Here is an 18445-nt window from a genome sequence, read left to right on the forward strand (position 1 = left end):
GGGACCGCTGATTAGAAAAATGAATAGGCGGCTCCACCTCCCATAGGGGTGGAGCCGCGTATTCATTTCTCTATTCAGCGGTAACGGTGACCGCTGATAGAGAAAGAAGCTGCGGCACCGAAGACCGTGTGACAGGCAGAGGGAGCCGGACGTCGGGACCAGGTAAGTATGTAATATTCACCTGTCCGCGTTCCAGCCGCCGGGCACCGCTCCATCTTCCCGGCGTCGCTCCGCTCTGACTGTTCAGGTCAGAGGGCGCGATGACGCATATAGTGTGCGCGGCGCCCTCTGCCTGATCAGTCAGAGCGGGGAGACGCCGGGACCGGACGCTGGGGAGCTGCAATCAGCGAGGTGAGTATGGCATTTTTTTTTTTTTTTTATTGCAGCAGCAGCAATGGCACAGCTTTATGTGGAGCATCTATGGGGAGATATGAACGCTGCAGAGCACTATATGGCACAGCCAAGGGGGAATATGAACGGTGCAGAGCACTATATGGGGCACAGCCAAGGGGAAATATGAACGCTGCAGAGCACTATATGGCACAGCTATGGGGAAATAATGATCTATTTTTGTTTTTGAAATTCACCGGTAAATGCTGCATTTCCACCCTAGGCTTATACTCGAGTCAATAGGTTTTCCCAGTTTTTTGTGGCAAAATTAGGGGGGTCGGCTTATACTCGAGTATATACGGTATATTGCCCAGCCACATAGTATACAGCACAGAGCCACGTAGTATATTGCACAGCGACGTAGTATATTGCCCAGTGTTGTAGTATACAGCACAGAGCCACGTAGTATATTGCCCAGCGACGTAGTATACAGCACAGAGCCACGTAGTATATTGGCCAGGCACGTAGTATATTGCCCAGCGACGTAGTATATTGCCCAGCCACGTAGTATATTGCCCAGCCACGTAGTATATTGCCCAGGCACGTAGTATATTGCCCAGCCACGTAGTATATTGCCAAGTCACGTATATTACCGAGCCACGTATGTCACAGGTTAAAAAAATAAAAAATAAACATTCTCGCCTAACGATCCGAGGGCCCCTTGTAGTTGAACATACTCACTATTCTGGTCGCTGCTCCTTAGCGTCCTGTCTCTCCGCTTCCTGGGATCCAACGGCGCTGTGCAGATGGGCGCGTGGCTCCCGCCATCTTGCGTTCCCCAGATGCTTTGCGAAATTACCCATATGACTTAGCGGTCTCGCGTGACCGCTAGGTCTTCTGGGTAATTTCGCAAAGCATCGCTGGGAAAGGAAGATGGTGGCAGGCGCGAGCGGCTCAGCGGACAACGGAGGGCGAGTATAGCAGGTTTTTTGTTTATTTTACTATTTTTAACATTACTTTCTTTTACTATTGATGCCGCATAGGCAGCATCAATAGTAAAAGGTTGGGGACACACAGGGTTAATAGCGGCGGTAACGGAATGCATAACGCGGTCCGTTACCGCCGGCATTAACCCTGTGTTAGCGGTGACCGGAGGGGAGTATGGAGCGGGCGCCGGGGACACTGACTGCAGGGAGCATGGAGCGGAGCACCGGGGACACTGCGGGGAGTATGGAGCGGAGCGCCGGGGACACTGACTGCGGGGAGTATGGAGCGGAGCACTGGGGACACTCATTGCGAGGAGCATGGAGCGGAGCGCCGGAGACACTGACTGCGGAGCGCCGGGGACACTGACTGCGGGGAGCGGAGCGCTGGGGACACTGACTGCGGGGAGCGGAGTGCTGGGGACACTGACTGCGGGGAACGGAGCGCCGGGGACACTGACTGCGGGGAGTGGAGCGCCGGGGACATTGATTGCGGGGAGTATGGAGCGGCCATTTTCTTCAGGACTGTGCCCGTCGCTGATTGGTCGCCGCAAAACAGCCACGACCAATCAGCGACTTGGATTTCCATGATAGACAGAGGCCACGACCAATGAATATCCGTGACAGAAGGACAGACAGACAGACGGAAGTACCCCTTAGACAAATATGTATATAGATTATATAGATTTTAAATAAAAATAAATAAATAAAAAAAACTTTAACTTCCTGAGAGAAACGTATTACAAGATATCGATCAGTTTTGGGGTCATCCTAACTACTGACGCCTGCAACCTGCTGTTCAGTTGTGTGTACATACATATGGCGGCACCATGAGGTACAGTGTTGTCCTTTTTTATGAAGAATACATTTATAATAAAGTCTGTCATAATATAATGTCTATATTAATTCAACATGTAAAAAGATCCATTAGAAGTATTGTGTGGGCCTATATACTTCTGACTATTGTGTAACAAATCCATAATTTGGCCCTTTGCATGACCCCAGAAGCTGTCTCTCCTCTCATTTTTGAGTATACATGTTGCACTGCCAGGAGCAGCTGGAGTCGCCTGATACATTTCAGTAGGCCAACATTTCGGATTTTACAATCATTTTTTCAAGCTGGTGTTATAAAGTATTCTAATTTACTGAGATAATGACTTCTGGGTTTTCATTGGCTGGAAGCCATAATCATCAACATTAACAGAAATAAACACTTGAAATAGATCACTCTGTTTGTAATGACTATATTATGAGTTTCACTTTTTGTGTTGAAGAACTGAAATTAACTGATGATGTTCTAATTTTTCTGAGAAGCACTTCTTTATGTAAAGGACTTGACATAAACGTTCACTAAGTCAGAGTCCTATGACCCCCCCCCCCACAACTATTCTTGACACCCGCAGCACACAGTTGACCCCCCTCAACTATTCTTGACAACCGCAGCACACAGTTGACCTAGCACTATGGGGTCACAAAAAGAAAGCTTTAACCTTTAGTGTGACCTGGGGGCTGACTAAAACATGCCCTCTTTTCCATGTTGCAGTGTTTTCTGTCACTGGGTGTTTGCTGCCCCATCTGAGAGCAGTATAAAGTAGGGGCCTCGTTCTGTAGTTTTGATAAACCTTTTTGTTGCTGCAGCTCTGCTAGACATCTGTTATGGGCTTCTACTACACAGTCCATAATATGCATGAGGTCTAGCTATCATTGCCCCCCACCATTCATTGACCGCTTTTTGCCTATGCACAGTGTATGCAGAAATCTGTCAATCAGTGGTGCAGTAGAGTTATGCAAAGCTCATCATTGAGAAGACGAGAGGCTAAAAGTGTTTTATCAAACTATTTTATAAGAAGCCCACTGAGTGACACAGCTCTGTAATTGGGGTTTCAGCTCTTATTTTATGCTGCCTTCAAATTTGGAATTAAAACCTGGAGACGGATTCCCTTCACCAGTCCTGGAGGGAATCCTATGGAAAAATGTATGAAAAATAAGCCGTATCCAGACCATGCTGTTTAAAAAATAAAATCCAGTGACCTAAGAAACACACCATGTAGTATGTACGGTGTTGTATCCAGAAATGCAGCATTGCTCTTAGAATTTGTCATCATTCTCTCCGCTCGGTCCCTTGGTGCACCTGTCTCTGCTCTTGGGTGCTTCGGTGACTTGTCAGCCCTGTGGACCACATGTTGTCATGTGAGAGTGTAAGTGAAGAAATATACAGGCCAGTACATGGATTGTATTTTAACACGCTCGGCACAGATTTTCTTTGTCAAACCTCTTTAATGCAGTGCAGAGCCATTGTGCCATCGGTGATTGCACAGTGTGAAATTCTTGAATATGTCTGAATAAAATGTAGCAGCTACAACCTTGTGTTACCTGAACAGAAAAAAGGGTGGAACGGTGACCTGCGCCATCTTTCCAAAAGAAACCAAACGTCTCCAAATTTGTCAAGGTTCTTTCAGACTGCTATTTGCAATGGACACCTTGACGATGTGCGTAGTCCATCCTAACACTAATTAAAGTGGTGAAAGTCTTAAATCCGGTCTTCTAGAGGGGTCAAGATGTGTGGTAGAGTTCTTATTTCCAATAGGTTGGGATGAAGTCATGTGTTCCGGTATGGCGGTAAAGTCATATTTTGACTATGGCATGGTTTGGGTGGTTTGTGTTATGTTCTAGACTCCGGTGTCTTTGCAGTTTTTTGCTAACACTGGTTGAAGTCAAAATAGCCATATTGTCTAGGAATTAGACTGATTTTATTTGTTCTTTTGCAGTGTCCAGCAAGACGTGGGAGGAAGACCCTGGCCTGACTTTTGTAAAGCAACATCTATGCACCTCTTTGGCAGCTGGCCCAGATTTCCGATCGGTTTTGACATCTCTTTGCTGCTAAGTGTGTGAACAAGGATACTTCTTTGTGCTTTTAAGTTCTTCACTAGTGCTAACGAAGATGTCTCGGAAGCACAGTAATAAGGGTGAGTTATTAAAGTATTATACATTTCATCCTGTCATATATTGTTTTTCCCCGTCTGTAGACTGGAAGTGTAATTCTACCGGAATTATAAGATGTTATCATTGAACACAGGTACGTTAGTAAATTAATATATTTGTAGCCCCTGAAAATATCCAATCTGTGCTGTTGCGGTCTAACATGGACTTCGTATTCCAAGAAGTACTAAAGTTCGAGAGAATCCTGTGTGAGAAACGCTGATTTAGCAATGTGGCGTAATAAGCAGAAAATTATAGGCACAATCTCCAAAGTTGGCACAAACTTGTACACGTAACATTAGAATTTCTTCCATTCAGTGACCTCACAGAAGGCTTCCATTGTTAAAGAACTTGGCTGGGGATACTTATTTAGGTGGATATGTTAGAATCTAGATGAATGCCATTTATTCTTTTATTACTGATTATAGTCATTATTGTCCTTAACCACGATATACAACCTTTAAATGGTAGCTGTCTCCAATATTGCCTTTAATAGGTACTTCGAGAAGGACCAAATTACCAGTTTTGCCAAGAAAAAAGAATTTAGCACGTCAAAGTCTGATACCATGGCATGTAAAATTTTGGGCACTTCTGGTCAAAATTAGTGTTATTTTGAACAGTTAAGCTTTTTACAGATCATTTCATCTTCAACTTGCTTAACTCCTTTAACCCTCAAGCCTGTTTGCAGCTTCATGAATTTTACAATTTTCACCAGTGTCACTTTATGAGCTATATTATGATTCTCCTGACTAGGCCGATACCCTGTATGTGGGGGGGTGGGGGCGGAGTACTGTTTGGGCGTACGGCAGGGCTCGGAAAGGAAGGAGCCCAGTTTAAATGCAAAATTAGCCGAAATCGTTAGCAGACACCATGTGGCTCTTGGAGAGCCCCCACAAGTGGCACCACAAGGTCAAGATAAGGTCTGGAAGACCAAGCAAAATTTCAGTGAGGGCTGCTTGTAGGCTTGCTACAGAGGCAAATCGGAACCCCCGCTTGACTGTAAAAGACCTTCAGAAAGATTTAGCAGCCTCTGGAATTGTGGTACTTTGTTCTACTGTTCAGAGACACCTGCACAAACATGACCTTCATGGAAGAGTCTTCAGAAGAAAACATCTCTTGCATCCTCTCCATAAAATTCTGCATCAGAAGTATGCAAAAGAACATCTATACAAGCCTGATGCATTCTGGAAATGAGTTCTGTGAACCGATGAAGTTAAAATAGAACTCTTTGGCCACAATGATCAAAGCTGTGTGCGGAAAGAAAAGAGCACAGAATTTCAAGAAAAGAACATCTTGCCAACCATTAAGCAAGGGTGGATCAATCATAATATGGGGTGGTGTTGCAGCCAATGACATGGGGAACATTTCACAGGTAGAGAGAAAAATGGATTCAGTGAAATGTAGACAAATTCTTGATGCAAACATAACACCATCTGTGAAAAAGCTGAAGTTGAAAAGAGGATGGCTTCTACAAATGGATAATGATCCTTAACACACGTTAAAATCCACAATAGGTTACCTCAAAAGGAGCCAGCTGAAGGTTTTACAATGGCCCTCACAGTCCCCTGATCTGAACATGAATGAAAAAAATCTGTGGCTAGACCTCAAAATAGCAGCGCATGCAGTCTTACAGAAATGGAAGAAATTTCCAAGGAAGAATGTATATGTTACAAAGGAAATATGTCATTTAGAGGTCATATCATCTTCAACTTGCTTAACTGTTCAAAATAATGGTAATTTTTCCAGTGGTATCCAAAATTTTACATGCTGCTGTGTACAGTATTTTTCAGATTATAAGACACACACTTTTTTCCCCAAATTTGGGGTGAAGATGGGGGTGTATATTTTAATTTGAATATACCTTACAAAATTGAGATGGAGCAGGGTCCAGGCTGGCAGGAGAGGGGTAGTTCGGAGGTGCAACGCTGCAGGTGTTCGGTGGTGCTGGGGCTCCGCCAATATTTTGTGAAAGCCTGAGTCCCCGCACTTCCATGGTTTACATTGAGATGGACTCCAGTAAAATGGCCGCCGGGAGGAAGGGGGTGCCGCATGCACAGATGGAGATCTCGTCTCCAAGATTTCGGGAGATGAAATCTCGGCACTGAGATCTCCATCCGGCTCTGAGCTTTCACAAAATATCAGTGAAGCCCCCGCACTACTGAACACCCCCAGCGTCGTACTTCTGAACACCCCTTCCTTCCAGCTTGGGCTCCGTACCAGCGGCCCTGAGACCCCAGTTTCCCCGCAGTAAGACGCACGGATTATAAGAAGCACCACCATTTTATTAAAAAACATATTTTTCCTCCCTCAAATTTTGGGGTGCGTCCTGTAATCCGATGCATGTAATAAACCGCAAAATATGGTATATAATTTTTATTTATTTTTTTTTAAGCAAAAATCATGTGAAGGTGTCAATGACTATAATGTGCTAGGGGGAATCGCCACAGTTTGTCATTGTGTGTTTGGGAGTGTATTATGATTATGAAAATTGTCCTGTAGTCCTATAAATTATTGTAGTAATACCAGTAAATACGCTTTAGGAAAAACACCAAAAACCAAACGCGAACACTGGCATCTTAAAGAGGTAGTGTGTGCATGTGAACAGGTTACTAGGAGGCGACATGCAGGTAAGGATGAGGCGCAGGTAACCAACTGAACTTTTAGTTTGTTCAGTTATTCCAGTACAGGAAATCAGGTCATTCAATATTAGCAGTAATGACAACCAAAACATGTTACCAATTGTAGTACTGTATTCTCTTTTCTAACTATCTTCTAGTAAGGATGGCGCCCTGATGTGCCTTGTGTGATAACCTCCACGGGCGGCACTCACAACGATGGGGCACTCACTAGAATATTTCTCCAGAGCATTTTCCAAGTAATATACGGGTGCTAACGGGGTCACCGGTATTTCCCACTAGGCCAAAGTCCTCAGCACAGAGTCACGTAATATTCTATGGGCCCTTCTCACACTGGCCGGTCTCTGTTCCTTCTGCTGCACAGGCCCTGCTTGACCCCTGTACCGTTGGAACTAACGGCCCGGTTCCTTTGTGCTTTTGGTCACCACAGCGGACAATATCTCCTTGATAATGACCCACATTCGCCCTTCAGTGTGTCGTTCAGATATCAAGTCTCGAGTGGTGAAGGCTGGGCTTCAAGTGTGGACCGTCATAGTCTGGACCTCGATGCTTGCCTCACATCACCCCACATGTGTCTGTCCCCAAGCGCACCCCGGTAACTCGAACTCTGCGGCCCTCCGCTCACATGTCCCGCTTGTAGGTGTCAACTGCTTTCTCGCCTTGTCACTCCGACCTTTAATATTGGATAACTGCGCCACAACTACCACCTGACCTGGTGTTCTCTTTAGATCAATCCTTCCAAAAACACTTCTTCCATCTTTCACTTCCGCCTTATTCAGTTTGGACAGTAGATGGCTACATTTGGTCACAAGTGCTACACCTTTCTGACATCTGGCGTAATAATACGTCCCTTTGCCCTGGGCCTTATTGACAGGGACGGATTACTACGTAATCGCGATTACCCGCTCACACGGGCTGTGCATGGGTGATTGCCGCCGTGTGTCAGCTGATTCTGACAGCTGATACCTGACACTCAGTGCTAGAAACGGGCCCGCACCGCTCCCGACACTTTAACCCCCTAAATGCTGCGATCGCAGCATTCCGGGAGCCGGCGGAGGGATAACAGCCCCTCTGCCCTTGGATGGGATGGGATCGTTACTCTGGTGACCTGTCGTCGTCATGACGACAACCAGGTCACCAACGCTAGGAAAGTTGCTTGATCATGCGCAGTGCAGGATCAGCAACTTTCTTTGTCAGTGCAGACCTGACAGTTTGAATAATATGGGTATGCTGCTGTTTCCCCTGCTATACAAACGATCAGCCTGCAAAAAAAGATAGTCCCATGGTGGGATAGTAAAAAAAAAATAAAGTTACAAAAAATGTTTTTAAAATGATTGTAAAAATATTTAAAAAAAAAATAAAAATTTCTATAAATAAATATTTGTTTGAAAAAATATAAACAGTAAAAGTACACACATGGTATTGCCGCGTTCGCAACAAAGCAACCTATAACACTGTCCCAGCAGATAACCCCTTTAGTGAACACCATAAAAAAAAGACAAAAAGTAATGCTTTATCATACCACCGAACAAAAAGTGGAATAAAACGTGATCAAAAAGACTGATATAAATAAACAGTCATCTTGTCTTGCAAAACACAATGCAGCTCCATCACCGTAACAATAAAACAAGTTATAGCTCTCAGAATAAAGCGATGCAAAATAACAATTTTTTTCTATAAAAGTTTTTATTGTGTTAGGCTATGTGCCCACGTTCCGGGTTTTTAGCTTTTTTGCTGCAAAAACGCTTAAACACATTAAGCATCCCATTATTTTAATGCGTTCCATAGTTTTTGTGCCCATGTTGTATTTTTTTCCTCAAAAAAACACATCACGGAAAAAATCGCAGCATGTTCATTAATTTTGCGGTAAATTTGCGGATTTGCTGCTGTATTATTGTATTGGGACTCTCCGGAAAAAAGCGCAAAAAAAACAAACACACGAGATAAACTAAAAAATAAATGCAAGCGGATTTCCTGCAAAAGGAGTCTGGTTTTGATCAGGAAAATTTTGCGAACAATCTTGAACATGGGCACATACCCTCAAAATAAAACACAAACAAATATAAATGTGGCATAGCTGTAATCCTGCTGACCTTAAGCATAAAATTGCCTTATCACTGTTACCACACACGGAACGGCAAAAAAAATAAAATAATAAAATCCTTAATTGCTGGTTTTTGTTTATTCTGTCTCCCAAAAATCAGAATGGAAAACAATTAAAGTCATGTGTCCGAAAATGATACCATTAAAAACGTCAACTGGTCCCGCTAAAAAACAAGCTATAGCATGACTCTATTGGCCAAAATTTGGACAAATTTTAGCTCTCTAAATATGGTGATGCAAAAACAATTTTTTACAATAAAAAGCGTGTGTGACGGCAGCCAAACATAAAAATTCGATATAAATCTGGTATCGCTGTAATCGCACCGACCCGTAGAATACAGTTGCCTAATTACTTATACCACATGAGCAACGGAGTGAGAAATAAACAAAAACAATTCTTCACCTGCTGTTAATTTTTTTTCATTCTGCCTCCCAAAGATCGCAATAATGTTCAGCACACATTTATCCTGCACTCTGCCCTGAGCTCTTGCACCAGGGTTTCTGTGTAAATCTCCGAAATACGTAATTCAGATGGAACCTCTGGTGGAAGATTCCCTGTAATGAGGCAGATGGAGGTACTGTGGACGCCGTCTGACCTGTGATCCGACAGTGTCCGTCCTTTTAGGATTACGTAATAGTGGCGTCGGCCACAGTTTTGTGCACTTGTGAAAAGGACACCTCTGAACAGAGGCCAGACGCATTCCATATTAACTCTGCTGCCTCATTATGGTGAATCGATCCCTCGGGGTTTCATCTGAATCCCATCAGTCAGAGATTTAGATGTAAACTCCAAAGTGGTTAGCGTAGAGCGACGGATAAATGTGATCGCAACCGTTATGCAAAATGTTGCCAATAAAAGCTTCAACTCAATCCACAAAAAAAAAAACAAGCCTTCACTCAGGTTTGTCAACTGTTAACGGAAATATAGGGGGCTTCCACGTTACTGTTAGTCCAAAGGCTATGGAAAAGTGAAATGGCTCCTCATCCGCCAAAAGAAATTCAGCAAATTCTGCGGTTCCAAATTCAAATGCCCCCTCCCTTCTAAGCCTCACAGTATACCGAAACCACATAGAGCATCCACGTTTAGCATTTCTGAAGCTATGAAAGCCCCCCAAACTTACAGGTGCATGCCTCCAGAAGCACAGGTTGGGTATAACGTACTGGTGACTTTTTGTTGTTAAAAATGTACTGTAGTTATTTTTTCTTCACTGCCCAATGGTATAAAACTCTGTGACACACCCGTGGTGTCAATATGATCACTGCACCCCTAGATAAATTCATTGAGAGGTGTAGTTTGTAAAATGGGGTTACATATGGAGGGTTCTGCTGTTCTGGCTCCTCCTGGGCTCTCACAGTTACCGTATTTTCACTTTGTAAGACGCTCTGAATTACAAGAGGCGTCCCAAATTTTGAGGAGAAAAGTAGGAAAAAATAATAAATTGGTGGGGCTTCTTATAATCCATGCGTCTTATTGCTTACCGGGGGTTGTGGCTGCGGTGGATCAGAGTTTCAGGGTCACTGCTGGAGGAGGCAGGAGTGGAGCGTTGCTGCAGGCTGGGATAAGGGGGTATGCAGGTGTCCTGTGCTGTGGCTGTGTCTCCGTTGCTGCGGGGGGCTCTGCCGACATTTTGTGAAAGGCCAGAGCCCCCCGACACTTGATCCATGCTTTCCTGTGCGATGGACTACCGGGAGGTGGCGCATGCGCGGATGGAGATCTTGGGACCAAGATCTCGAGAGATTAGATCTCAGCGCTGAAATCTCATCTCCCAAGATTCCGGCGGCAATTTTCCCAGAGTCCGTTGCACAGGAAAGCATGGATGAACTGCCGGGGGGCTCTGGCCTTTCACAAAATGTCACCAGAGCCCCCCGCAGCACCGGAGACTCCAGCATCACCCTGGGCAGCAGCGGACAACTGAGCGTCTCCGCAAGATAAATTGACATTCTGCGGTCTGGAACGACCTTGGCGCATGTCCATTGCGCACATACGCAGGGAAACCGGAGGCGTCTGTCCCCGCATAGTGGAGATGGGATTTCTTGAAATCCCATCCACTATGCTGTAACATCTGTCCGCTGCGGGTTGGATGCTACAAATGTACGCAGGGTCCAACCTGCAGGGTCCAACCTGCAGCATTTAATGACCATGGGAACATACCCTTAGTGGAAAAAATATAATTTATCCTTCTACGTTACTCACTGGTATAAAATTCTGTGAGACACATGTAGTGTCAATATGATCACTGCTCAAACCAAAATCTGACAGTGAAGATGTCGCCTCTCTCTGAGCTTTGCATTTTGCCTCAAAAGTAGTATTCCCCCACACTTGGGGTATCGGTGTACTCAGGAAACATTGCACACCAATGTCATGGTGTTATTTCTCCTGTTACCCTTGCTAAGTGCAGCATTTTATAGCCAAAATGCAATTTTTTGTGGGGAAAATGTGATTTATTTTTTTTATTTTCACGGCTCAACATTATAAACTTCTGTGAAGCACCTGGGGGTTCAAGGTGCTCAGCACACATCTAGATACATTCGTTGAGGGGGTCTTGTTTCCAAAATGGGGTCACTTGTCAGGGATTTCTACTGTTTAGGCATATCACAGGCTCTCCTGACGGGACATGACATCCGCTAATGATTTCAGGAAGTTTTACATTAAAAAAAGAAAAAATCAAATGGCGCTCCTTCCCTTCTTAGGCCGATTTCACATTAGCGTTTTGAGGAGCTGCAGACTTCCTCCGTGAAGCCCCGCCCTCGGCCGCTAGCTCCACCTACTTCTGTATGCGGCCTGCATGCGGCCTGCATACCTATCTTTAACATTAGGTGCGCAGGTCGTGCCGCTGTATGCGGATGCTTCTGCATGCGTCGTTTTGACGATGCGGCGACCAGCGTAGGACACAGCTGGTTGCAATTTCTTTTTTTTGCATCCGCATACAGCCGCACGACCTGCGTACCTAATGTCAAAGATAGGTACGCAGGCCACATGCAGAAGAAGGCAGAGCTAGCGGCGGAGGTGCGGCTGAGGGCGGGGCTTCACGGAGGCAGCCCTCCACAGCTCCTCAAAACGCTAATGTGAAACTAGCCTTAGCTCTGCCATGCGCCCAGTCAGTGGTTTTCTCCCACATATGGGGTATCCGCATGCTCAGAAGAAATCACACAACAAATGTTGGGTCCATTTTTTCCTGTTACCCTTGTAAAAATAGAACACTTGGATCTGAAGTGAATTTTTTGTGAAAAAGCTAAATGTTAAAAAAAAAAATTTTTCCACATTCCAAAATTTCCTGTGGAGCACCTTCAGGGTTAATAAACCAGACCCCAAAAAAAAAAAAAAAAAAAAAAACTCACTTCAAATGTGATGTGGTCCCTTAAAAAAAAATGGTTTTGTAGGAGAAATGAAGAATCACTGGTCAACATTTAACCCTAACAAAAAGAAAAAAAAAATTGGTTCCAAAATTGTGCTGTGTAGACATGTGGGAAATGTTGTTTATTTACTACTAGCTGAAGAGCCCGGCGTTGCCTGGGCATAGTAATTATCTGTGGTTAGTTATAACACCTCACTTCTCTTATTTTCCCATCACACCTCTCATTTTCCCAATCACATTTTTCATTTTCCCCCTCACATCTCTCATTTTCTCCCTCACACCTCTCATTCCCCCTAACACTTGTCATTTCGACCTCACATCTGTCATTTTCCGATCACTTCACTATTTTCCCTCGCTCCTCTCATTTTGCACTCACACCTTTTCATTTTCACCTCACACCCCTCATTTTCACCTCAGTATATACATGTTTGCATCTCCCTTAAATATATTATACACCTGTATGTCATCTCCTGTATACAGTATATACCTGTATGTCATCTCCCCTGTATATAGTATATACCTGCTGTGTCATCTCCCCTGTATATAGTATATACCTGTATGCCATCTTCTATATATAGTATATACCTGTATGTCATCTCCTCCTGTATATAGTATATACCTGTGTCATCTTCTATATATAGCATATACCTGTATGTCATCTTCTCCTGTATATAGTACATACTTGTAGGTCATCTGCTCCTGTATATAGTATATACCTGTGTGTCATCTCCTCCTGTATATAGTTTATACCTGTATGTCATCTCCTCCTGTATATAGTATGTACCTGTATGTCATCTCCTCCTCTATATAGTATATACCTGTGTCATCTCTCCTGTATATAGTATATATCTGTGTGTCATCTCCTCCTGTATATAGTATATACCTGTGTGTCATCTCCTCCTGTATTAGACCTCGTTCAACCGTTTTTTGCTCAGTATTTTTACCTCAGTATTTGTAAGCTAAATTGGCAGCCTGATAAATCCCCAGCCAACAGGAAGCCCTCCCCCTGGCAGTATATATTATCTCACACATACACATAATAGACAGGTCATGTGACTGACAGCTGCTGTATTTCATATATGGTACATTTGTTGCTCTTGTAGTTTGTCTGCTTATTAATCAGATTTTTATTTTTGAAGGATAATACCAGACTTTTGTGTGTTTTAGGTCGAGTTTCGTTTGTCAAGTTGTGTGTGTTGAGTTTTGTGTGGCAACATGCGTGTAGCAACTTTTTGTGTGTCGAGTTGCATGTGACAGGTTAGTGTAGCAAGTTGTGTGCAGCAAGTTTTGCACATGGCGAGTTTTGCGCATGGCGAGTTTTATGTGTGGTGCCTTTTGAGTATGTGCAAGTTTTGTGTGAGGCAACTTTTGCATGTGTTGCAACTTTTGTGCATGTGGCAATTTTTCCGCGTGTGCAAGTTTTGCGTGTGGTGAGTTTTCCATGAGGTGAGTTTTGCGTGAGCCTAGTTTTTGCATGTGGCGAATTTTGCGCGTGGCGACTTTTGAGTGGCGACTTTTGTGTTTCGACTTTTATGTGGCGAGGTTGGTGTATGTGTGGTGAAATGTGTGCTGAGGGTGGTATATGTGTTCAAGCACATGGTAGTGTGTGGCCCATTTTGTGTGTGTGTTCATATCCCCGTGTGTGGTGAGTATCCCATGTCGGGGCCCCACCTTAGCAACTGTACGGTATATACTCTTTGGTGCCATCGCTCTCATTCTTTAAGTCCCCCTTGTTCACATCTGGCAGCTGTCAATTTGCCTCCAACACTTTTCCTTTCACTTTTCCCCATTATGTAGATAGGGGAAAAATAGTTTGGTGAATTGGAAAGCGCGGGGTTAAAATTTCACCACACAACATAGCCTATGACGCTCTCAGGGTCCAGACGTGTGAGTGTGCAAAATTTTGTGGCTGTAGCTGCGACGCCTCCAACACTTTTCCTTTCACTTTTTCCCCCGTTATGTAGATAGGGGCAGAATTGTTTGGTGAATTGGAAAGCGCGGGGTTAAAATTTCACCTCACAACATAGCATATGACGCTGTCGGGGTCCAGACGTGTGACTGTGCAAAATTTTGTGGCTGTAGCTGCGACGGTGCAGATGCCAATCCCGGACATACACACATACACATACACACACACACACGCACACACACACACACACACACACACACATACACACACACATTCAGCTTTATATAGTAGATTTTGTGTGACCTATCCCTGTTATTTAGGTTATGTGCACACGTCAGGATTTCTTCCGGATATTTCCTGAAACCAGACATTTTCTGCAAGAAATCCGCATGCTGATTTTTCGTGTTTTTTTTCTGAGTATTTCTCGCGGCTTTTGCACTTTTTTTGCGGATTTTTCCGGAGGTTCTGGGATGCAATAATATAGTGGGAAATCCGCAAAATAATGAACATGCTGCGTTTTTTTCCACAATGCGGTTTTTTTTTTTTGGCGGAAAAAAACGCAACATATGCAAAAAAATTGCAGAATGCATTCTAAATGATGGGATGCATATATATGCGTATTTTAACCCCTTCCCGACCTTTGACGCCACGTAGGCGTCATGAAAGTCGGTGCCATTCCGACCCATGACGCCTATGCGGCGTCATGGAAAGATCGCGTCCCTGCAGATCGGGTGAAAGGGTTAACTCCCATTTCACCCGATCTGCAGGGACAGGGGGAGTGGTAGTTTAGCCCAGGGGGGGTGGCTTCACCCCCTCGTGGCTACGATCGCTCTGATTGGCTGTTGAAAGTGAAACTGCCAATCAGAGCGATTTGTAATATTTCACCCATTATAACGGGTGAAATATTACAATCCAGCCATGGCCGATGCTGAAATATCATCGGCCATGGCTGGAAATACTAGTGTGCCCCCACCCCACCCCTCCGATCGCCCCCCCCAGCCCTCCGATCTGGCCGGTACACTGCTCCGGCTCCCCTCCGTCCAGTGCTCCGCTCCCCCCCGTGCTCTTGTCCGCTCCCCCCGTGCTCCAATCACCCCCCCGTGCTCCAATCACCCCCCCTGCACTCCGATCCACCCCCCCCGGTGCTCCGTTCCACCCCCCCGTGCTCCATTCCAGCCCCCCCGTGCTCCGTTCCACGCCCCCCGTGCTCCGTTCCACCCCTCCCGCACTCCGATTCCCCCCCCCCGTGCTCCGATCCCCCCCCCCCCCCCGTGGTCCCCCCCACCCCATCATACTTACCGATCCAGCCGGGGTCCCGTCCGTCTTCTCCCTGGGCGCCGCCATCTTCCAAAATGGCGGGCGCATGCGCAGTGCGCCCGCCGAATCTGCCGGCCGGCAGATTCGTTCCAAAGTGCATTTTGATCACTGAGATTATATCTCAGTGATCAAAATAAAAAAAATAATAAATGACCCCCCCCCTTTGTCACCCCCATAGGTAGGGACAATAAAAAAATAAAGAAATTTTTTTTTTCCACTAATGTTAGAATAGGGGTAGGGTTAGGGGTAGGGTTAGGGTTAGGGGTAGGGTTAGGGCTAGGGTTAGGGTTAGGGCTAGGGGTAGGGTTAGGGGTAGGGTTAGGGGTAGGGTTAGGGCTAGGGTTAGGGTTTCGGTATGTGCACACGTATTCTGGTCCGCTGCGGATTTGATAAATCCGCAGTGCTAAACCGCTGCGGATTTATGGCGGATTTACCGCGTTTTTTCTGCGCATTTCACTGCGGTTTTACAACTGCGATTTTCTATTTGAGCAGTTGTAAAACCGCTGCGGAATCCGCACAAAGAAGTGACATGCTGCGGAATGTAAACCGCTGCGTTTCCGTGCAGTTTTTCCGCAGCATGGGCACAGCGATTTTTGTTTCCCGTAGGTTTACATTGAACTGTAAACTCATGGGAAACTGCTGCGGATCCGCAGCGTTTTCCGCAGCGTGTGCACATACCTTTAGAATTAGGCTATGTGCACACGGTGCGGATTTGGCTGCGGATTCGCAGCAGTGTTCCATCAGGTTTACAGTACCATGTAAACATATGGAAACCAAATCCGCTGTGCCCATGGTGCAGAAAATACCACGCGGAAACGCTGCGTTGTATTTTCCGCAGCATGTCAATTCTTTGTGCGGATTCCGCAGCGTTTTACACCTGTTCCTCAATAGGAATCCGCAGGTGAAATCCGCACAAAAAACACTGGAAATCCGCGGAAAATCCGCAGGTAAAACGCAGTGCCTTTTACCCGCGGATTTTTCAAAAATGGTGCGAAAATATCTCACACGAATCCGCAACGTGGGCACATAGCCTTAGGGTTAGGGTTGGAATTAGGGTTGTGGTTATGGTTAGGGGTGTGTTGGGGTTAGGGTTGTGGTTAGGGGTGTGTTGCGGTTAGGGTTGTGTTTAGGGTTATGGCTACAGTTGGGATTAGGGTTAGGGGTGTGTTGGGGTTAGTGTTGGAGGTAGAATTGAGGGGTTACCACTGTTTAGGCACATCAGGGGTCTCCAAACGCAACATGGCGCCACCATTGATTCCAGCCAATCTCGTATTCAAAAAGTCAAATGGTGCTCCCTCACTTCCGAGCCCTGACGTGTGCCCAAACAGTGGTTTACCCCCACATATGGGGTACCAGCATACTCAGGACAAACTGCGCAACAATTACTGGGGTCCAATTTCTCCTGTTACCCTTGTGAATCAAAAAAAATGCTTGCTAAAACATAATTTTTGAGGAAAGAAAAATGATTTTTTATTTTCACGGCTCTGCGTTGTAAACGTCTGTGAAGCACTTGGGGGTTCAAAGTGCTCACCACATATCTAGATAAGTTCCTTGGGGGGTCTAATTTCTAAAATGGGGTCACTTGTGGGGGTTTCTACTGTTTAGGCACACCAGGGGCTCTGCAAACGCAACGTGACACCCGCAGACCATTCCATCAAAGTCTGCATTTCAAAAGTCACTACTTCCCTTCTGAGCCCCGACGTGTGCCCAAACAGTGGTTTACCCCCACTCATGGGGTATCAGCGTACTCAGGAGAAACTGGACAACAACTTTTGGGGTCCAATTTCTCCTGTAACCCTTGGGAAAATAAAAAATTCTGGGCTAAATAATTATTTTTGAGGAAAGAAAACGTATTTATTATTTTCACGGCTCTGCATTATAAACTTCTATGAAGCACTTGGGGGTTCAAAGTGCTCACCACACATCTAGATAAGTTCCTTTCGGGGTCTAGTTTCCAAAATGGGGTCACTTGTGGGGGGTTTCTACTGTTTAGGCACATCAGGGGCTCTGCAAACGCAACGTGACGCCCGCAGAGCATTCCATCAAAGTCTGCATTTCAAAACGTCACTACTTCAATTCCAAGCCCCGGCATGTGCCCAAACAGTAGTTTACCCCCACATATGGGGTTTTCACCATACTCAGGAGAAACTGGACAACAAATATTGGGGTCACATTTCTCCTGTTACCCTTGGGAAAATTAAAAAATTCTGGGCTAAATAATTATTTTTGAGGAAAGAAAACGTATTTATTATTTTCACGGCTCTGCATTATAAACTTCTATGAAGCGCTTGGGGGTTCAAAGTGCTCACCACACATCTAGATAAGTTCCTTTCGGGGTCTAGTTTCCAAAATGCGGTCACTTGTGGGGGGTTTCTACTGGTAAGCCACATCAGGGGCTCTGCAAACGCAACGTGACGCCCACAGAGCATTCCATCAAAGTCTGCATTTCAAAACGTCACTACTTCACTTCCGAGCCTCGGCATGTGCCCAAACAGTGGTTTACCCCCACATATGGGGTATCAGCGTACTCAGGAGAAACTGGACAACAACTTTTGGGGTCCAGTTTCTTCTGTAACCCTTGGGAAAATAAAAAATTCTGGGCTAAATAATTATTTTTGAGGAAAGAAAACGTATTTATTATTTTCACGGCTCTGCATTATAAACTTCTATGAAGCACTTGGGGGTTCAAAGTGCTCACCACACATCTAGATAAGTTCCTTTGGGGGTCTAGTTTCCAAAATGGGGTCACTTGTGGGGGGTTTCTACTGTTAAGCCACATCAGGGGCTCTGCAAACGCAACGTGACGCCCACAGAGCATTCCATCAAAGTCTG

General features: G+C 45.1%; 1 protein-coding gene across 1 annotated transcript in view; it reads left to right on the top strand.

The window, feature by feature from the left end:
* Positions 1 to 18445, top strand: part of SPATS2 (spermatogenesis associated serine rich 2) — a 128594-nt gene that overhangs the window by 35851 nt on the left and 74298 nt on the right. Inside the window, exon 2 of the mRNA XM_069758363.1 lies at positions 4082 to 4279. Coding sequence (XP_069614464.1) covers positions 4255 to 4279 — 25 coding nt within the window. The 5' untranslated portion in view covers positions 4082 to 4254. The remainder of the gene's footprint in view (positions 1 to 4081; positions 4280 to 18445) is intronic.

This window comes from Ranitomeya imitator, chromosome 3, assembly GCF_032444005.1.
Source record: "Ranitomeya imitator isolate aRanImi1 chromosome 3, aRanImi1.pri, whole genome shotgun sequence".
Classification (NCBI taxonomy): Eukaryota; Metazoa; Chordata; class Amphibia; order Anura; family Dendrobatidae; genus Ranitomeya; species Ranitomeya imitator.